Raw genomic sequence first — 22,936 nt, forward strand, 5'->3', positions numbered from 1 at the left:
TGCTGCAGAATTAATATTATGTCAAAACGGCTGATAGAGGGTTATATCTTTTTCATAATTTTTGTTGTCATTTTCTTTTGTGTGTTGTTGGTTTTATATATTTGTTTTCATTTTTTAAGGTGCTTATGCGATTGGTATGGGTGATGCAGAACATTTTGAAGGTTCGAACTGTTTTTATTGATTACCATAAATGTTATTGAGTGTTTAATTAGAATAGCTATCTGGGGAATAAAAGGCAAGCTGTTAAAAATAAACATTATGATAAGGGGAAGGATTCCTCATTGATTAAATTTAGTACCAGTTTTGTTCCATCACACAGTGATGACCCACCAAAGTTCTGTTTCCTTTTGAGGGAAACAGCGATGGAAATGCCCATAATGTTTCCAAGTTGCATGTCAGGCTTAGAGCCAGAAACATTTTATAGAAAGCTTTCCTTAATACAAACAATGTGGCGTGTCCTTGGAAGACCAACTGCAATCTGGGCATCCTTCAACAAATAAAACTGACATCATAATGTTTAATTGTTGTTAAACAATTTACAAATTGAAATCATAGGACTGGAGTTTCGCAAAGTTGATGTCAGCAAGTTTTTTATTTTTCTGATGTTCCCCCCTCCCCTCACAAAAAAAAAAATTATGCAAACCAGCTTTTTCACACGTCTGCTATTAAAAATTTACAAGGCCCCAATGACAGAGGTTCCTAAAAAAACTTACACTGACTTCATAGGCTCAAGAATGGTGTTTAGCCACACGCACTCAATTGATGTAGAGGATAGTCACATACTTTCACCAAGTACATTTTTTGTATATTTCCAATGTGAGTGTAAATTTCTTTCATATTCATAACTTTGTTATTTCTGTTAATAAAAGAAACTGTCGTCTGTGATGATCAATAAAAAAACAGTTGGAGAAAAAAAAAATCATTTATAGAAATTGTATTTCTACACCAATAAAAATTTATATTTTTTAGTGAAAGAGACATTTTTTTTACATATGTATGTATTTTTATGTAATGGATATCAAGAAAAGTGATCATATATATACTCTGTATCAATTTCAATTTTTTTATTCAAAGATTGGTGGAAAACCAAATGATGAAATTCTTTTCGGAACTATTGATACATGGCTTGTATGGAAGTTGACCGGTGGAAAAGTGCACGCAACTGATCCATCTAATGCAAGCGTTACAGGTTTCTTTGATCCTTATCAGGTGAAAAATTCTTGTCTTAATTGTCAGAAATTGCTCTCAAGATGTTGCATGTCGGGGGTGAAATGTTAGTAAGAGGGCATCACATTTGTATGTTTTAACTTACAACTTTCTGGATGACCCAGTGTCACAGAGCCAGCCATCATAAAAACAAGCTATACTTGCTATAGTGTAGATTGCAAATAGATATCATGTCCCAACATTTTTATTCCAAAACTAGCTGTTATAATGTGTAATGCTATTGTTTGTTATCTGGTGTAGGAATAACAGATTACAAATGATAATATATATAGTCTAAAGAAAGAGAGTGCATATTAAACAGTAAATATCAATGAGTAACATCATTAAAATCTTGAATTATCATTAGACTGAGAGATTGAAGCATTGAATCATAGAAATAAAATTATGAAAGCTAACTATATATATATATTAATTCGAAGACAACCTGTTTTTAGTGTATCGCAGAGTTTCAGAAGTTATTTCATGTTTAATGTGAGATGACAATGGTTTAAAATCACTGTTTTGAAGCACAAAAAATTCAGCAACTATTATAATGTATATGAATTGGCTATAATTATATAAACAAGTAGTAGGTGACATATGTTTTCTTAAAATGAGTGATTTCACTGCTAGTTAGCAGTTTTCAAGTACCATTAGGAAAACAGTGTCAAGAATATGTTTATAAGCCGAAGAAAGTTTTAGGAACTCTAGAAATGATTAATTTCCTTTCCATACTCTCTCACATTTGATAGTTTTCATTGAATCAATATTGACTTAGTGGAAAATTTTAAGCTTTTTAGTGGCATAATATAGACATATAAAGCATAATATTAAATATAGAAGCTTTTAGTGGCGTAGCGTTTTCTCAGCGACCTCGTTGGGCATTTTGTCTGTTGTGGCGTTGTATTTGTATAAAACATGTTCCAGGCTATATCACAAACTGGGCTGGAGGAGATCTTAGCAACTGAATAAGTCTGTCAGCTGAGTTCTAGCATTCATTCATTCATTCAGTGGCATAAAAAAAAATTTTGACATGATATTTTGCACCAATGGCAACAATATGGAGAGTACTATAAATATATAAATCTATACAGAGAATGGTATAATAGAATATTTTTGGGTAAGGGGGTATCAAAATATATTATGTTGCAGAAAGCAAGTTCATAATCTTTAATTGCTAATTATCTATTAGAACTATTTCAGGCAACCATAAAAAATCAAACATATTTTAAACTTGAACTTTAAAGCTTGAAAACAAAAGGCGTCATAAGCTTATTTTAGGGACTTGTTATAATCCACCAAATATGGATCCAAACTTCATGACAAAATTTCCTACATGTGTAAGCATAAGAGGATTGTAATATTAGTGGATTTCAAGTATTGAATCATATCGATTGGAAGAGATCAATATGAAAGAGACTTTCTTAGTGCTCTAATTTTTTTATCAGCATGTATCAGAAGCCACTAGAGGTACTGCTATTTTGGATTCAGTTCTCCAGAAGATATTGTGGAGCATGTTTTGGGAGGGACCAGTTTTCTTACCTCAGGGGTTGTGAATTATAACACAATTGATACGTTTAAAAAGAAGTGCAATAGACTTAGTGGGATAATTTCAGAAGCTATCCATACTTAGGTAAGACAACCATAAATATTGTTTTATTGGCAGTGTATTATATTTTATCATGTTTATCCAGTTTTTAATGTTTATGATTAATATGCAACCCAATTAATACACTATTAATTGGGTTGCTTTATTTTAGAAATATATGACATCTATATTTGTTATGGCATCTTTTTTTTAGTCACCTCATAGGTCATTTTGCCTGTTGTATTTGTACAGTAAAACCTGTCTTCACACACAATGGAGTTGCAAGGGACTGAGATTTTTTCCATTGAACACAGGTTTCCGCTTGATAGAGGTTCAATTGACAACGTGTAAAATTATGTAACAATCTCATATGTAATTGAGTTACAGTATAATAAAAATAAATCACTCTAAAATAAACTAATTAATTTAAATGTACATAAAATAATGTACATTTACTCTATAATTACTAAATATTTAGGTTTTCACAGCATCTGTATGAAACTTCACCCCACACTGTTTTTCATCTGAAATGACTATATTTATGTTGTCTGAAATTTTCAATGAGCATCAATATCTGTTGTGTTAAGTTCAGTTTGTACATTAACGTCTATATTTATATAATCTTCAGTACCAGGGCAGTAACTAGGATTTTCGGGAGGGGGGGGGGGCAACATGATTTTGCTGCCCCGACTGCTGCAAAATCCGATGATTTTACCACGTAAAATTTTCCCACCCCAGCAATCCCCCCCCCTTTACCTCCCTGTAATTCTGGCTATGCTCAACACTTGCAATCACGGAAAGCAGCTTTCATACTATTTTGTAAGTCATTGTATATCATTTGGAAATCTAACTACTACACTGATTTCTCCCGTAGAAAAGCCCGCTTTACTGAAAATTTTTTTACAATTTCAGAAAGCGACTGTTTCACTACATGTGGCTTTTCAAAAACCACAGCTTCACGTACAGTAACAGTTTTTACAAATCCAATGTTGGGTGAAGTAGAACTCACATTGACAAGCAGTCATTGCATTAAAAATTCTGATAGAAGAACTAATATTTTGTATGATCTTTTGGTCAATTGGTCGCGAAGCAGTTGTGTGAAATTTTCCATTATAGGGTAAAATTTTCCTTTCCGTTCCCACGTTAGATAGGTTCCGTTTAATCCAGGGTTTTTAATGTGTATTTTGACATTGAAATCACAAGACGACAATTTTTTTTTGTTAAAGACAGGTTTCTGCTTAATGCAGGTTCCTTTGAAGACAGGTTTTACTGTATTATCAAATGAAAGCCAATGAATGACACAAAAAATTTTTCTTCAGATTAATTGAAAATTTCACAGTATGTTGTGATGCATATTCTCAGACTTGTTTTGCCAACAAAAAAGATAATAAGGCAGGGCCGTCATTTCAACTTTGTTGGGGGGGGGGGGGCAAAGAACATGTACTCAATATATTTATAATTTTATATATTTATACCATTTTTAGTGTATTTTCAAAAGTCGGGCCCTTTCCGACCCCCCCCCCTCAAATGAAGGGCGCCTGTAAGAATATTTCATTAAAATTAATTACATTCTCTGGTTTAGGAGACAAATTTTGAAATTTAACAAATACAGTAGAATCTCTATAGTCTGGATCTCTATTATCCTGATCTTTTCGTAACGCACCCTTGAATTCCCATTGCGCTTGGTCCGTTGTTTAAAATGTGTGTTCATTATTGAGGTTCTTATGCTAGATTTAAACTACATTTGAGAAATTTCACTTGTCTGAATTTTGACACTTGTATTGAGAGGTTCTAATTTATTGCATGTTTGGCTAGGGTTGATGGGCTGTTGTTTTCTCACGATAGCTTATTCTCTTCCCATAATGACAGCAAGTAATTTCAACCAGCACCAGGTAGTGAAATAAGTTGATTAATACATGCTAGAAAGTTTGCTGTTTTACAAATTCAGTTCACAATTTACTTGTTATGTGCTTGAAGCAAGATTTATCAACAGATTTTTTTTTAAAGAATACTCAATATTTTGTAAGAGTGATCCTATGTTACTGCACATATATTTTATGTCCCTATCTACTCCATAAAACAATCTGTATTTTTAATTGAAATTTATTTCCCTAGTCTTTCAATTATATTTGCTCATTCGACTAAATATTTTACTTCAAAGTATCCAACTGATTGCATGTATAGAAAAAAAATCAGTTTTGTGTGCACCCAATTCTGATAACTCACCTATGATAATCCATATTTTCTCTAATCAGGTTGACCCTCTATACAATTATGCCAGATAAGAAAGGCTCTACTGGGAACAAAACCATTATTTAAGGTTTAACTATTGATAAGAGAGTACAAAACCATTATTTAAGGTTTAACTATTGATAAGAGAGTACAAAACCATTATTTAAGGTTTAACTATTGATAAGAGAGTACAAAACCATTATTTTTTACAAACAAGAAATTATTTTAAGTTGATTATGTGTTTCACATGTACTTTTTCATTAATGAACTTTGATAAGAACTCAAAAGCTATTCACTAAGGATATGACCTGATTTGAAATATATTCTCTTGTACATAGGTGTTGGTTTCATCTAATCTTTGTTTTCCAGATGAAATGGTCTGATACAGTATTGAAAATATTCAAAATACCCATTGAAATTCTGCCTCATGTAAAAAATACCAGGTGAACTATTTTATTGTTGTGTCAGCAAACATATGAATGTGATGTTTTTTATTATGCATTTTATATTTATCAGAACCTCCCATACTGGACACTTCCCACTGACAGATATTTCTGAAAATCCTGTGAAATAGGGATTCGATGTATTTAACTATATATTTAGGGATAAAATTGTTGGTCCCATGGTTATCCATTAGTGAGAAGTTTGCTGTATATACAGAGTGCATAGCAAACAGGGCATATGGGATTTTACTGGTGAACTGTTTATCTTAGAGGTAAACTTCCAATTAGAGAAAGTTTCCAAATAAGGTGTAGTACTCAGATATGTCATTCATGTTGCAAGGAAGTTGTATAGTTATCAAAATAAAAAAATTAACTTTTTATCCAGTCTTGTGTGCCCCAAAGTCCAATTAGAAAGTTGTTGCCCTGTCTCTCCTGATGCCAACTAAAAAAATTACACGTTTCTAAGTGCAGTATTCATTGAGATATTCGAATTTGAAAAATGGAGGAATTTTGGGAAAGAACAGCATTAAATGCAGGTAAAACGGTTTTACCACTTTTAACACTGTTCTTTCCCAAATTTTCTCTCTGGTTCAAATTTGAATATCTCAGTGAATATTGCACTTAAAACATGAAAATGTTTTTAGTTAGCATCAGGAGAGACAGGGCAACAACTTTAATTGGACCTTGGGGCACACAGGACTGTATAAAAAGTAAATTTTTTTGATAACTATTACAACCCCTTGGAAACCCCTTTTCTCTGACATATCTGAGTACTACGCATTATTTGGATATTTTTTCTAATTGGAAGTATGCCTCTTGAATCAACGGTTTGCCAGTAAAATGACATATCCCCTGTTTGCTATGCACCCTGTATATTGGTAGCAGAGTCTGTTTCTTGCATGGGCAAACAAGGCACGTGTCCAGAGCCCATCATTTTGGGGGAGGGGGTGAAAATTAACATTTTCTTTGATGTTTCAATATTTTAGAGAAATATCAACAAATATTTTTAGGTTTTCATCATTGTGTGGGAGGGAACATGGGCCCTCCATGGCCATATCTTTCTGTGGATGCCTCTGTCTCAAAGAACGCTGTATATGGGGGGGGGGGGGGCTCAAAAAGCCCTGTTTGCTCAAGGCTCAAACTTATGAGAAACATGCCCTGATTAGTAGTTCTGATAGCTAAACAGATGATATAAAAAATATATTAATTTTAAATGACTATGATATTTTTAACAATTAAAATATTAGCAAAAATAATTAGCCGAACAGTTTCAGTAATTACTCAACTTGGGATAATCAGTCGTTTTTGGTATTTGACAGAGATGATTAAAATTATATGTATTATATAACATTGTTATATAATTAAGGTTGACTTAAGTGCAGAATTACATATCTTTGAATAATTATTTTATTTACTGGCATGACTATTCAAAATACAGTATGTAGCAGTACCTTGAGTTACAAGTTTAATTTGCTCCTGAAAGTTACTTATATTTCATAGTAAACTTTCTTATTTGAAACCATGCAGATCTCTTTAATTTGGCTCATACCTCCACTATATTAATGCTCAGAAATGTGTGCTAAAAATACAACATTGCACCATCCATGACTCCTGACAAGTCCACTCCCATTTTTTAACTTAGAAAAGTAAGAATCAAAATCCGAAACTTTATTTTTTAGAAAAATGTAATTCTTAATATTCGAACACTATATCAGGATGAAAAAATAACAAATTTTTCAGGCATTAATCTACCTGAATGTGTGACTAAAATGTAACATTATATGCTTGACACTTGATAGCCTTGCTCTCATTTTTTATAAGTTCTTTTTGACAAAAGAACATAAAATTCAGTTCCCATTTTTACAGAAAACCTCTTCATTCAAACATAATACAGAGGTTTTTTTTCCATAAAAAGCTTTTATTTTAATGATTTAGCACATGAATGGGTAAATTATGTATGAAACTTTCCTCTCTGTGCAAGCAGCACATCTTTTGATGACGAAACAATAACTGTGGATTCACAACTAATCCTTCAAAAATATACTGAATTGATAGACATGGATAGAAAACATAGCTAGACCAAACCATAAGATCACAGCATTCAATCATTTCCTGCTACACAGATAAAGAAAAATATTGGATTTATGTGTACACAAGGCCATGTATTCCAGAGGATTAATACTCATACAGAAATTGATTGAACTGTTACAGTACAGCATGTGTTGTTGTGTGAGTATCATGGTAGCTTCATGCTGCAAAAGCCAGGGTTGGAAGACAGCTGGTAATACATTGGTGGTCAGCTGAAGTGGGTTGTTGTGGTTTGTGCTATTCCAACTTTGAGCAATGAAATACTAGCTACACCCTCCCCTTAAGTTTCTTTTTAAATACAGGCAGATCTTCAAATGAAAAACTTATTTCAATCACTGTTCATGTAACTGTAGTTCTGTCACTTATTTCAATCATCATCTCCACTTGCACATGTAATTCTTTAGATAGCAGCACTTCAAATACGCACACCTCGGAAATTCATAAAAATGTTAGAGAACGCACATACATGCAACACTTCCCAACACACATCAATTCATCAGAAATTCCCCAGATGAATGTTTAAAAGGTGCATGTATGGTTTAGTAGTAATGTATTCTATGCGTAAAAAATGCAAGAACTGTTTAAATGACAAATTCACAGTACAGTACTTCAAATTTTTTAAAGCAGTCTATCTTTCTTGTGTGGAATGAGCTTTTTCCCATACATCTGCAAATTTTCAAGTTGAACATTTTCTCTAGTTGAAACATTTTTTTTCACTAAAATTGCTTGACGAATAATAAGAGAACAGTATTTCTGCTTTTAACTTGGATTACTCACAATTTGAGACACTTGTAACTCTAGGTATTAGTAAGTAACTCAGAAAGAAAATTTAATTTTCTTAAAACAAAAATTATGTTTTTACCATGGTCTACTTATGTGTGTTTTTTTCTTTTTTAACAGATAGTGTAAGTATAACTTTTAAATTTATATTAAAAGCAAATTTGAATTCAAGCACTTAAGAATTCTTAAACTCCAAGTTGATGCCATTCGCTATAAGTTATGCTTTTTATAAGACTAAAATTTTTAAAACAAAGATGCTATCTGAGCTATAAAAGAAATAGTTGAGAGTATATTGGGAAACACCTCAATAAAAAATATGGTGGCAAAAAATACTTTAAAATTTTTTTCAAAGTCTATATTTTTTATGTAAAATTTATTTTTCTCTTTAAATAATGTTGGTATTCATACCCTATAGCAAGGAATTTTGTTACTGTCAAATTATATATCTTTATACTACGTGGGTACTTAATAGGGAGAAAAAAACATTCACACAACTATGCCAGCTATATACCAACAATGAAGTTCAAAAATAATTGAAAACTGGAGGAAAAAAGTTGTTCAAAATGATTTTATATTAAACTACATTTTATTTTTCAGTGACATGTATGGTGAGACCTTATCTGATATATTTGGTTTCTCAATACCTATCAATGCCTTGGTATGTATATACTGCATTTATATGTATTTTTTCTCATGTTTTCCTATTGGTAAGAAATTATAAAATGAGAAATGGTTTTTAATTGTTTCTATTTTTAACTTGTGAAATTGAAATATAAAACACTAGCTGTCACCCGTGGCTTTGCTCGTGTGTGAATTTGGTAATCCGAAAATTCTTCCTTGAGACCTCTTTAGGGAGTGAATTTTGAGAAATCCCTTTTTAGCGAGTCTTTGCATCATAAAATGAAGATACTGACCAAATTTCAAATTTATAGTTTCAGCGGTTTTCACTCGGCATGATTTCTCTACATAGCATTTTGACCCTCCCCCTTATGACCCCATTAAGGGTCAAATTTTGAAAAACCTTCTTAAAGTGAGTCTTTATGTCCTGAAATAAAACTACTGACCAAATTTCATAAATATAGCTTCAGTAGTTTTGGCTTGACGTGATTTCTCTGTATAACTTTTGAACCCCCCTTATGACCCCTTTCGGGGTCAAATTTTGAAAAACCCTTCTTAAGCCCTGTTTACATGTGCAATAAAACATCTCGGGAAGTTCCCGGATATTCATTACAACCCGTTTACATGCCATTTAGTTTATGCCGGTATTCCCCCTTCTTTTCGGAAGTCGTCATTGGTCACGTTATTGAATGAGTGGTTGGCTCAAGATGGCTGACGAAGGAGCTAACAGCAGTTTTCGTGGCACAAAGGATTATGGGAGAGGAGGTCGAAGTCACCCACCATTATTCCGCAACAAAGATCATTTAGGGACTCTTTTGACGGATTTCTGCACCACCTTTTTTCTCCACATGAGGAAAAAGAGTTGTCATGCAGGTAATGATTACCAAAGCTACCCCCTGCCCAATCTTTCACATGTAAACAGGGCTTTAGAGAGTCTACATCATAAAATAAACCTACTGACCAAATTTCACAAATATTGGCTCCACCGGTTTCGGCTTGGCATGATTTTTTTCTATAACTTTTGAACCCCCTTATGACCCCCTTTGGGGTCGAATTTTGTTAAAAAAAACTTTTTCTTTATGTCATGAAATAAAACTTATTGTACGTATTTGTGGGTTTCCATATTTGCAGGATTTTTTTCTTTATTGGAATTTTTTTTGGCAACACTCAGCAATCATCATTCACGTGTTTTGCTTATAAAATTTGAGTTGTGCGTGTTTAGGATGGCTCATTTTTGTAGTGCTACTGATAATGCTTCGAAAAGGCAAAAAAATTGAAAACTCTACGAGAAAAATTGGATATATTGACTATGCTTGGCGAAAGTAAGTCAATTGCTGCTGTGGCCTGCCATTACAGAATCAACTAATCTACGGTAAGATATATCAAGAAAAAGGGATCTGAAATTCGAGCAACAGTGGCTGTAGCTGCACTTTTGTCAGCGAAAACTTTGCATCACCTACAAGATCCATGTGTTTCTCGTACAAAAAATGAAGGGTTGTGTTGGAAAAAGTTAGCAAAGATTTATAGCAGTGCCCCTCCCCCATGCCCGTGCTCGAAAGTATAAAATCACTCACGTTGTTCTCCCCATGAAGACAGCTATCAACTCGATGTAACATATAAGTCATTTGACTGAAATGGATAGCTAAACCCAATGACTAGAGAGAAGAATTGCACACGTGCGCCCAGTGGCACATAAGAGCCAGAGACCGCAGCCTAGGATTTCAAAAGAAGTGTGGAAAAGACTTGTGGGACAAGTAAGAAGAAGAAGTTGACATGTTGAAGTAGGAAAGGTTTGAGAATGGTCTAAATACTTGATGATATGAAGAAGAAGAAACGGCAAACAGTAATCACAGTGTTCTTTCAGAAAACATTGCCAACAAATGTGGCACCCTCTTCTACATTCCCTTCTACCTCTGTCACCCTGCTCTTTCTCATGATGTTCAATAAACAAGATACGTTAAAAAAAACACCATGGTTTTGGTTACTCGCGGATTTCCGTATTCACAGTCGCCCCTGGAACATAACCCCTGCGAATACAAGCGGCCGACTGTATTTGGCAGTTTACAAAAATAGATTTTTAGGATCATCAGCTAGATGATATGTCACGTGGTCGAACCTGGAGGATCTTCATATTCTTCAGTGCCATATACAAACTTAAGCTACAATTAACAACTGGATTTTTTGTGTTTTGAAAAGATGGGAGAAATATTAATAAAAAATTTATATCATATATCAATTGAATTTTCATTGTAATTACAGATGTAATATAAATTCCATGAATGATCAAGTTTATATTCAAAATAGTTATCAATTGATTGTAAATAATGCTTTTAAAAATTTTAATTTTTCTTACTTCAGTCACCTCTTTTGGTGAATCTTATGTTTTACCAGCTTCCAGGGTTTCATTGTAATACATATATATTTATCCTGAAATTTGACAAAACTATTCTATAGACACTTCAATTTCACAAACTCCATTTCTGCATAAAATTGCTCTCACAAACTAATTAAAAATGATTCGGTAGGTTGGAGATCAGCAATCATCAATGTTTGGTCAATGCTGTTTTGATGTTGGTGATGTGAATTGTACAATGGGAACTGGAACATTTTTTGATGTCAATACTGGTTCAGTGCCCTCTACATCTCAGAATGGTAAATACTCAGATTCATGTTTATGTATCTAATTGAATTTAACTTCCGAGTTAAAAATGCAATTTTTTCAAAATTTTGAATCTTGAGATCCTAATTTTTTCAAAACTTTGTTAGCAAACTTTTTTAAATGTAGCATTTTTATTGAAAGACTTTTTATGAAATTCATTTTTTAATTTAAAATCTTCTACATCTTAAAACATTTGGTAAACTGGGGTGACTTGGTGACATACTTTAATTTCTCATTTTAAATGGTGCCATAGCCACTGTAAAGAAAATGGGTGACTCCAAGTTCAGCCACCAGAGTAGGCCTCTATGATTAAAAATGATGCCTAAATCTCTCATAATTATCCCGCCTTTTCTTTCCCACCTACTTTTATCATAACTTGTGTTCTAAGGCTATGAAAACATTGCACAACTTTGTTTACAGTGCATAGTAATTATATCTTATAGTCTTGATAAAAGTTGCTTTGGTAAGTATACTTATTGTTAGTGGTCTAGTTATCATTTTCTTATATATTCATGGCATCTGTATAACTGTGTTTGCCTATAACAAATATAAAATACAGTGATCTCTCTCTCTCTCATGCATTGGTGCAAGAGAACAAGAAAAAAAAAAGACACATAAGTGAGAGACATATAAGTGAATAGCATTATTTACATAATATCTTTGACCGGGAGTGCATGTAATCATCTTATAACTGAGCGAAAAAGGGTCATAATACTTGACTGTGGATAATAATTAATCTCATTAAATCAGTTTGTTAGATACTGGTTTTTTTATAGAGTTGCTTTATTTAAGTGAAATGTTTAATATTTGCAAGGTGACTTAATTCCAATACAGTGATCTCTCACTTATATGTTTCTCTCAGTTATAAGATAATTATATGCACTGCAGGTCAAAGATATAAATAATGCTATTCACTTATATGCCTTTTACTTATGTGTCTTATGTTTCGGGCCTTCGGCTCCGAAAGCCCATATCGATGATGTTTCGTTGAATGGTTCGCACGCTGACACTTGTTGATGGCCCAGCATTGAAATCTGCAGCAATTTGCGGAAGGGTTGCACGTCTGTCACGTTTAAAGATTCCCGTCAGTCGTCGTTGGTCCCGTTCTTGCATGATCTTTTTCCGGCCACAGCAATGTCATAGATTTAATTTTTTACCGGATTCCCGATACACTCGTAAAATGGTCGTGCGTGAAAATCCAAATTTCATCGCTACCTTGGAGATGCTATGTCCCATCTCTCGTGCGCCGACTATAACACCACGTTCAAACTCACTTAAATCTCGATAACCTGCCATTGTAGCAGCAGTAACAGATCTAACAACTATGCCAGACACTTGTTGTGTTATATAGGCATTGCGATCGCAGCGCCGTACTCTGATTGGTTCCATATCTCTTTATTTGCATACGCATGCCTGTAACAGTTTTTTTTGGCTCTTCAGTTTAAGTTACAAGCAATTATCCTTACATAAAAAATAACTAAAAACTTCTTTTTAGCGGTAGTATTAAAAAATTTTAATTTACATAAGGGTGATAATACAAAAGATGTTTAAAATCTGTACCGTAAGTCAGTCCCAGTTCACAATATTTTTATTTTAATTGTTTGAAAATACTTGCTATACAGTGCAAGATGTAATTATGAGAGATTTTTAAATTTTAGTGAAATCACAAGGAGTGAAGTTAAAATATCAAAAATTCCAAGCTGTTTTATGATAGTGCAAAATAACTTTATACCAAATATTGGGAATTTGAAACATGATTTTAACATTATTTTATGGAAAAATAAAAAATATAGTACAGACAAAATATGACATCTAAAAAAAGTAAAATAAAATTCAAACAAACTACATAGAAATTTATAAAAATCAATATTTTGTACAACCACCTCTGTGGCTAATCAAAGCAAAAATGTGATTTGGTATGGATTCAACCAAATCAATAAATCAATGAGAGTATCACAAGAGACATCATTCCAAGCCGGTGATATTGTGGCTTTTAGATGCTCGATGGAAGAAAAGTGCATCCTACCTGAGTATACTGATCTGCAAAGACTTACAAGTTTTCCATGGGGTTGAGGTCAAGAGAACGAGCCAACCATGAAAGAACATTGATGTTTTCTTACTTGAACCACACTGCTTTGTGTGACTAGACATATGTGAATTAACAAATTATCTTGTAGGAATATGCAATCTTTGGCACAAAGAGGACTTCTTTATATATACCAAGTTGCTCTTGCTAAAGTTCTATATAGCTTTTTGAATTCATCTTTGAGAGTAGAAAAACTACACGTCTTTCCTTGAGCAGAAAATGCTCTCAAACCATCACTGAATCATCCATTTGATGGCTTATTAATTGCTCCATTGCAGACCTCAAATCATGCCAATATGAATGAAAATCATTTGGACCATCAAGATTGAATTTTTTCATCGGAGAACAGAGCAAAATACTACTGATGAGTAAAAGACCCCGTACGTTTTGTGAGAGTGAAACAATCAAGGCCCATCATTTGGGGGGGGGGCAGGAGGGTGCATTGCCCTGGCTTCTGAAAATGCACTAAAAATGGTATATATATATATATATACATACATACATACATTGAGTACATGTGCTTTGCCCCCCGGAAAAAAAAGTTGAAATGATGGCCCTAAAATGATCCTGTTCGTTTTTCAAAGTTAATGAAGGTTTTTTCCTCTTTTTTTTCATGAGTTACTTGTAGAACTTGACTCTTGAAATTGTTCCCTATGAGCCCTGAAGTTGTAAAGTAGATTTTATATTTCTGGATATTTTGCTCCTTACTGCAGGCACACAAGCATTGCATTTTTATTGGGCAGGCAAGCATGGGGTGCGGCCAGATCATTTCACGGCCTAAAAAATGTGTGATGGCACATTGAGAATGTTCAATTTTATTTGCTATATACGTTTTAGAAACATGCCGTTTTAAAGCAATGCCATGTAATTGCCAAATTTCATGAATTTCACTTTCTTGCAGCGCTGTATTCATGACATTTTTTTTCTACTGATGAGGTAGTTGTAAAGAGGGAATATTTTTATTGGTTTGTTATCCAGTGACGTAAAAAAAATGGTTTGCATAAAGTAGCACAGTAACCACTGTAAAATGGTGGAAGTGAAAATGTTTTATATTTCTGTCCTTTAATTTCTTACTAGAATTCCCAAAAAATATTAAAATATCAAAAACTATTTCTTGGACGTCCTTGTAATTTCATTCACACTTGCAAACAACATGGCCGATACATGTATTTAAGTTTTGTTAAGTTTGTGGAAACATTCTTTCCATTCATTTTCCTGTGAATATTCATGGTGTCTTATTATGTCTCGCACTGTATTTACTGAACTTTTTCATATATTAACTATTTAATTAATTCAGCAATGTATTCAATAATAATATAAGAGTGTGAAAAAAGTATTTGTTACTTTTCAAGGAGAAGTTTATCCTTTGGTTGGATGGGTGATTGATGGAACTGCAACATACATTGTGGAGTGTGGTAATTCTGATACTGGCACCATCATCACATGGGCAAATAGTTGGGGTAAGAGATATGCTGCTTTATTGGCACAAGAAACTAAAATTATCACTTTTTAAAGAATTTTTAGTATTGTCACCTGCCTGCCAGCAAGTGAATAGTCCTCTTACCTTTAGTTTTAATCAGCCGTCGTGTGAGTATGAAGTGACTTGTGCAATAATATGATCCAATGAGTATTGAAACAGTGTCTGTGCATGAGCCACTGTGGTGGTCGAGCGGCGATAGTGACAGACTTGCATCACAAGGATCCGGGTTCGAACCCCACCATCGCTGCAGTGGTGGTTGGCTGAAGTTGATTTTTTGTAATTCCCAACTTTGAGGCACCAATTTCGAGCCAATCTCCCCATTAAAAAGTCTCGTCATAGAGAGAAACAGGCCTACAATAGTACAAATATTCAATCATTACACTTCATTTATGAAATATATATGGCAGCACTGAAAAACCAGACACAACGCTATATATGCACTCAGACTGTTAGGTACTCACATTCCGGCACAACTCACTCGGTAGTAAATTACCCATAGTGATAGACCAGAGTTGTGATTAATTTGAAAGAAAGAAAGAAAGAGTCTTTGCATGAGACTATGTGCACGTAAGCATGCAGCACCAAATAATTCTGATCTATTGCCAGAGGTGGATGTTGAAAGTGCACTAATAATGAAAAGAATAATGAAAATCATATTGCATTCTCTTACTTTGTCTCTAATTTTAATGTTAAAGGTGTGTTATTAATCCTTTGGATGCTAAGAAATTTTCATTGAAGACAAACAGCATGGATTGTAACTAATTTCTCAGTTATCTCTAGCATAAGTTTATGTGTATGGATTTTTTTTTTTTTTATTAACTTATTTTTTCTTCCTTTTTATCTCTGTCTATGCTGGAGTGTCAAGTTCAAAAACAATGCAAAAAAATATCTAGGTTTCTCACTGATAAACTAGCATGGTACTTTCACCATTTACCGAAGGCCATCATGAACAATGTTGCAGGGAAAAAAATGAGTAGGAAGCTGAAGGGTACACTTTCTGTGATTTTTCACTGTCAGCTAATATTTGTTCCACTTCGGTATTAGTATCTAAAAACTTAATGAAAAAATAAAACTAAGTAAGAAGTTAAAAAGTGCAATGTATAAATTTCATAATGTTTCAGTTTTCATGAATTTTCATTCTGATAAATACTAGGAATTCTGTAAGCTTGTCAAACATGATTTCATTTATTTTATGATAGCATTGTAAATATAGGACCATTGTAAGCCATCCAAGCTTTATCAATGTTTAATTTTGTGGAATTCAAATAATATATATTTTTTTCATTGAATGAATCAATAAATGATTTCATATTTTTCAATTTGTTTACCATGAATGTTTGAAAAAAAGAATTTTTACATTTTCCTGTCTTTACAAGATCTCATATCAGAAATATCTCATCAAAGATCATATTAAAATTATACTGTTACACAAAGTAGTAGTACAATAAAATAAATTACGTACAGCTTTATAATTTCACATTTAGGATTACTAGATGATCCTCAGCAATCTAGCAAATTGGCATTGTCTGTGAAAGGTCAGTTGCAAGAATTTCTCTCTCAATTTTTCTATTATAATCATACTAATTGAATTTTTCTCATTATAGTAAACCAATATTTCTCAAAATTTTTCCACCTATTGCTCCCTTGTGCTAGTAATCGTTTGTTCACAGCTTAACCGAATTGTATAGAAAATAACTAATTTAAAGCACTGAGCGGGTACACATCAGTATGCCTAGCTTGCTGCCACATCTCTGACAAATATTGGCAACGTCCCCGGGAGCAGTGACACACTTTGAAAAGTACTTCAGTAAACCCTCAATTTAATGGATTAATAGGGTCTAAGGTGTTGTCTGTTAAATCACAATTTTTTTGAAGAACCCAAACATCAATAACATTATACTACAACTTTATCATTAATGTCATTCTAATAATATAAAAGATTTACGCTTTTTTTCATAAATCCTTTGTATATTGTTAGCTTCTTTGTTTATTTCTAATGAAGTCTACAAGTCATTATTTTCCTCTTATGAATTTTGCCTCTTAGAAAGCAATTTTTTTCATTTCTTCTACATCTTACCTGCCAGGTAAGATGTAGAAGCATAATAAGCGTATCCTTATCAGGATACGCTTTCATTTCTCCTACATATTTTTCCAAATTTACTTTCAAACAACAATCTGTTGATTTCAGTGTCAAATTGTTATGAATCCTTTGTTAGATCTTGGTGTAAGAATTGGTTTTGTTTACTACTGTAATATAGGTAATAGTGATCACACTATTAATCTCTCTAAAGGTCTGCAATCTTTTTACGAGTCCCTCCCATCTCATTAATGCAACCTCTCAGGAGATTGTGACCCTTTAGTTTATGAACTACTGATTTAAGGTGATAAAACTAAAAATTATTTCTTGTTTGAACTAAATACATTATAAAACTAGGTATAGGCTAATATTTTGTGTGTGAATTATTTTTTCTACTGACTCAATCATTATTTTTCATTTATTTTTATTATATTTATTTTTTATTTTTAACAATGGTCTCTTGATTAATTTTTTTTTCAGACAATGGAGGTGTTTATTTCCTTCCACCATTAAGTAAAGTACAGGTAAGATTTATGCACTGTAAATTGTGAAAATTGTTTTTATAAAACAGCAGAAATGTGTAAAATTTAAAACAGTTCCTATGCATGTCTTTCATTATTTTGAGAAAAAATATTTAACAAACAGATTAATTTTATATTAAAATCGATATAGTGCATGCCACTTTATGTCATCACATTGAGATCCTGGGTTTGTGATAACTATATCCAAAAGAAATAGTGATGCTAATTACATGGCTACACATCCTGTTTAGGTAAAAACAGGAACGGTGTCTTTTTTTTTTTGTACAAAATTGGTTGGTGCACTTTGTGCTGCTAGCCTACTGACTCATTTTTGATAATTCAATAACTAAAACATGACTTTTCTAAAACATGATTTTTTTTTAATTTTAAGAAAAGTTTGTCCTTTTAATTCAGCCATAGTAAGGGGCAAAGACAATAGAGCTGTCCAATGTGGATTAGGGTTTTTTTCAAAAATTTACATACCATAGATTATTAGAGAAAGTCTTTCTCGGCCGAAGAACTGTGAATCTGGTCAACAAAAGGGAACTGACGTTAGAATGGATCAATAACTGACCAATAGGAAGTCCATTGCAAAATCAATCTCACACGTACATAGACCATAGTGGCTACTAGAGCTTGATTAGGGCATTGGGAACTGGCTTCCTATATAGTGTGGTGGGTTGATAACAATAACTTATAAAGGAAAAAATAAATCTGGTTCAACCTTAGGCTTCAAATTGTGCAAAAAAAGATAACATCAACTGAAATCCTGATAACTATAAACAAAGTTTTGCTCATATTTTTGTATAGGTCTGTTCTTTGCAAAAGTGATAACAATATGTGAATGATGACATTATTCCTGATTCTAATAAGCAATGTTTACTGTATTATTAACATCACAGCATTTTTTCTATATGTCATAATAGTCATGCTAAATAACATAGACAGCTGTGCTTTGGTATAGAAATAAATATAATGACTGGTTGGTCTATACTATTTTTTTTTCTAAAAAAATCAATATAATAATTGCCATGCATACTTGTGTTTAAGGCATCCCCCTCCAATATAGGAACAAATTTTTGAACAGAAAAACTCAGCTTATACACAAGTATTTTTTATGATACATTTTTTTTTTGTTTTTTTTACTCCAGTTTTTCTTTTCTCTTTCAAAACATACTAGAAGTCACATGGTGATTAGTTCTAGTAAGACATGCTCATGAAAATAATACAAATATAATAAGTTTGTTTGAAGGTAATGCAGAAATATATGCTTGCTGAAAAAAATCATTGCTTATTTTCTAAAGAACTTCATAAATCTTTTAAAATCAAAATAACATTTCGGAGCATTTGCAAAAGCTCTAGCTTCACACCTACAACACAAAAGTTATAGTATTAGAATCATTGTATGTCTTGCTAAGTAGTTGAGTTTGATAAGCGCATAAATTCTAAAAACTATTGAAAGATAGGTTTGTATATTATGTACAGTACACTGTTTGCTATTTATTTTCATTTTCTTTCACCAACTGACCTCTATAGATTGTTTTAATAGGCTATCAAAGAAAAAAGGAATGGGGAATATTATGCTTGTTCTTCTGTTTTCACTGGTTTAAAACCAGACACCACAAAAGCGCATTTAGTGAGAGCCATTCTTGAAGCGATACTTTTCCAGACTTATTCACTCTATGGGTCATTAATTGTTGAAGGAAACAAAGTTTCTGATAAAATAAGGTTAGTTATATATATATATATATATATGCTTTTATATGAATGCTTTTTCTTTCCTCTTGTGTTATAATAAAATATTTTTCTTAATAGATATAAATTGTTTTGCTCACAAAGTAAATTTTTTTTTTTAAATTTTAGCTTCCCAAATTCCTATTTTCCAGTGTCATAAGAAATAACCAGTGCTTGATCAGTTCTAAATAAAAGAACTACTTCTATTGATAATATCATTTAGGACTGTGTGATGTCTAAATAAACTTTGTTCCTTCTAAATTCGATCCAAATGTCAACAAAAGCATGTGTGCGATAGTCAGGGCTCCCACTTTTCCTACTTTTTGGTAAAATGTCCTACTTTTGCCCTAATTTCTCGGTTTTGTCCTACTTTCTAGTTTTGTCCTACTTTTCCACCAAAACCTATCAACAAAATTCATTTAACTGATTTTAATTGAGTAGGGAATCATAGATATGTGCATTGTCGAAGAGAGTTGACAGACTGGACTGTAGAAGACTCCAAAAAAGAATGTAATATATATTGTGAGGGGAGACAGAAAAAAATTATCTATGGTTGCTAGTACCCTATTTTGGCCAAAAATAATTTTTGTTACCAAGTCATTTCTGTCATTTACCTTTAGCTCAAGCCAATCTTACAGGATACTGAAATAGTGTGCTATAAAAAAAAATTTTAATTTTTCAAAAAAAAATTTTTTTAGGTTTTTTTTTATTATGCTATGGTTATGTTGTCTGGGGGGTACCCTACCGTCCTACTTTTTCTAATTTTTTGAATGGGAGCCCTGGATACTCAAAGTGATTGGTTGAAGATCATTTCACCTCTCTTAAGGCCGAAACACACTACGCTGACGTGACGCAATTATCACGTCTCGTCAGAGACGTTGTGAATTCTGATTCGCAGGAATTCTGTGACGTTGAAATTATATGACATGAAATTCCCACCTCACAGAATTTCCACGAATCAGAATTTACAAAGTCCCTGACATGACGAGAAAACACATCACGTCAGTGTAGTGTGTTTCAGCCTTTAGAGTGCAACACCACCAAAAATATATTCCTTTGTCATTATCATAAAATATGTCATAATTTTTATTTATTTATTCCGTATTATTTCAAAGTTATCTGGAAGAAAAATTGGTGCAGCAGCTTATTTACATTCGGACCCAAGTTATCTGAAACAGACTTTAGGTTACTATAACATACTAATACTATCTGGAACATCTGATGTTGGCAATATATAAGAATAAAACATGTGAAAAAACATGTTTATATTCAAAATTTTAATGATTGTTTTGTAAGGAAATGTTGGGAGTGTGTTACATAGCATAGAGTATTTTATACATAACATATATAGAGTATTTTATACATAACATATATAGAGTATTTTATACATAACATATATAGAGTACTTTTTACACAAAAAAAACAAGAAAATTAAATTATCAGTCACATTAATTATAAGCAGACATGCCAACATTGTCTTAAAGCTTGTCAGTAGTTATGAATGTTCAGCTTTGCCATGGGGGAAGGATACCCCAGGACAACATAATCATAGTACAATAAAAAAAAGTCACTCAAAAATTTAATTTTTTAATTGAAGGTTCATTAAATGCTACACCTCATTGGCACTGGAACCTAGACGGCTCAGGTCACATGAGTCCCCTCCACCTCCTGAAGCAACTTTCCGAGGTAGTAGAGACCCTTAATAATTCATGAATATTCAATGCAATTCCAACCTGCATACGCCCTTGTGAACTATATATATGGACGTATAGCAACCCCTTAGATCCCCCCCTCCCCCATTTTCTTCATATCAGAGCTCCTATGGCACCTACAATGAAACATTCTTTCCAACACAAGTTCCATGAGCTTGACCATGCACTATGCAAATATACAAATGAAGTCAGGTCCAGACCAATCACGCTGAACCACGCAAAAACCTGTTTTTAGCCCAAAATGTGGGACGGTTTTGACAGAAAACAGGCTTTTGCATGTTTGGGCATCGAGTAAAGCGGCGGGTTTAGATCCGGCTTTACAGATTGCCTTCTGCACACAGACCAGCTCCAAGTTTTTCATCTCTCAAACTTTCTCATATACGTATAAAAATTCAGCATTATAGTAAAGATAGATGCAATTAAAAAAATAATAATAAGTAAAACACCTCAAAAAAACTCAAAGACCCGATTTTTTTAAACCCATTTCCATAGCATTGAGAGTATCTCCCGTAGCTCCATAGTTTATTTTGGCCGCCCATAAAAACTACGGACAATCCATAGCAGTTGGAAACTCTGTTATAAGTGAAATTTTCTGACCAAGCTTTATTGGAGTTTATCACAGCAATTTTTGAACAGAAAGTAAAATCTTTAGTACTCTTTGAAATTTGCAAGGTGACTGAGGAAACTACTCAAGTAGCGTTAGAGGCCAATAACTAACTTAAAATTTGCAAACTTGGTTGGCTGTACTTGATATTATTTCCTGAAAGAAAAAAGTATTTAGAGATGAAGGATTTTTTGTTGATTGACAAAGCTTAAGAATCTAATAAATTTATGCTTATAAATGTATTTGCAATACTGTTTTTTCCATATTCATTTCAGTTCAGTAATGCTTTATAAGAGTTTCTAATCAATATCAAAAGTTTTTTTTCCCTTGTTTTTCTTTTTAGAATTTGTGGTGGTGTGTCAAACAATGATTTTCTTGTCCAAATTATGGCAACATTGTTATGTAAAACCATAGTGCGAGATCAAAATTGTAATTCATCTAGTCTTGGAGCTGCATTCCTTGCTGGCCTATCATCTGGTATTTATTTATATACAAACGTATTCATTTTCTCAACCATATACATTCTTGAATTTCTGGTGATTGCCTCATCAATAATTCAGAGAGTATCTTACTAGAAGGAAAATCATGATAAAATCTATATCTAAATAAATAATATATTTTTATTTTAATCTATTGGTTAGTTTGCTTTTTTAAAACTTCTTCCTTTTAGGTGTATGGAAAAATACTCAAGAATTGATTAGGCTACCTAGAATTGAAAAACAGATACATGCACAGCAAGATCGGGTTTCTTATTATCAGAGTAATGCCAAGAAATGGAAAAGTGTAGCAGCTTCCTATTCTGTATGAGTAACATAGAAACATTTCACACATTGCAATATTTTCATTGAAGAAAAAATATACAGTATTTTTGTTTATTATAAATAAATTTTATACATTGTTTTGGATAGATTGTTTTTTTTGTTATTGGAATTTGTTTTTTTTTATTGATTTTTAACCAATGTAAATTGCATTGCTCAATTGCAGGTACTTTACCTGTGAATAAAACCAGGGTACCAACTTCTGAAGCCAGAATCTTTGGTGAACCCCTTGGCCAGTAGTAAATGTGTAGTATAAAAAAATAATTGAAATTCATCCTCAGCCAAAACTG

General features: G+C 32.8%; 1 protein-coding gene across 2 annotated transcripts in view; it reads left to right on the top strand.

The window, feature by feature from the left end:
* Positions 1–22,733, top strand: part of LOC149085159 (glycerol kinase 5) — a 37,489-nt gene extending 14,756 nt beyond the window's left edge. Inside the window, exons 6-16 of one of the 2 annotated variants that reach the window (XM_089233009.1) lie at positions 120–161; positions 1,075–1,209; positions 5,396–5,469; positions 8,935–8,995; positions 11,481–11,607; positions 15,053–15,160; positions 16,665–16,715; positions 17,738–17,781; positions 19,328–19,506; positions 22,172–22,305; positions 22,499–22,733. In XM_089233009.1, coding sequence (XP_089089135.1) covers positions 120–161; positions 1,075–1,209; positions 5,396–5,469; positions 8,935–8,995; positions 11,481–11,607; positions 15,053–15,160; positions 16,665–16,715; positions 17,738–17,781; positions 19,328–19,506; positions 22,172–22,305; positions 22,499–22,635 — 1,092 coding nt within the window. In that variant the 3' untranslated portion in view covers positions 22,636–22,733. The remainder of the gene's footprint in view (positions 1–119; positions 162–1,074; positions 1,210–5,395; positions 5,470–8,934; positions 8,996–11,480; positions 11,608–15,052; positions 15,161–16,664; positions 16,716–17,737; positions 17,782–19,327; positions 19,507–22,171; positions 22,306–22,498) is intronic. The other variant, XM_089233011.1, reaches the window with a different exon arrangement.
* Positions 22,734–22,936: the final 203 nt, after the last annotated feature.

The sequence above is a fragment of the Pholcus phalangioides genome, unplaced genomic scaffold (assembly GCF_987345545.1).
Source record: "Pholcus phalangioides strain wild (caught in Gottingen) unplaced genomic scaffold, Ppha-v1.0 ptg000007l_1, whole genome shotgun sequence".
In the NCBI taxonomy this organism is placed as follows: Eukaryota; Metazoa; Arthropoda; class Arachnida; order Araneae; family Pholcidae; genus Pholcus; species Pholcus phalangioides.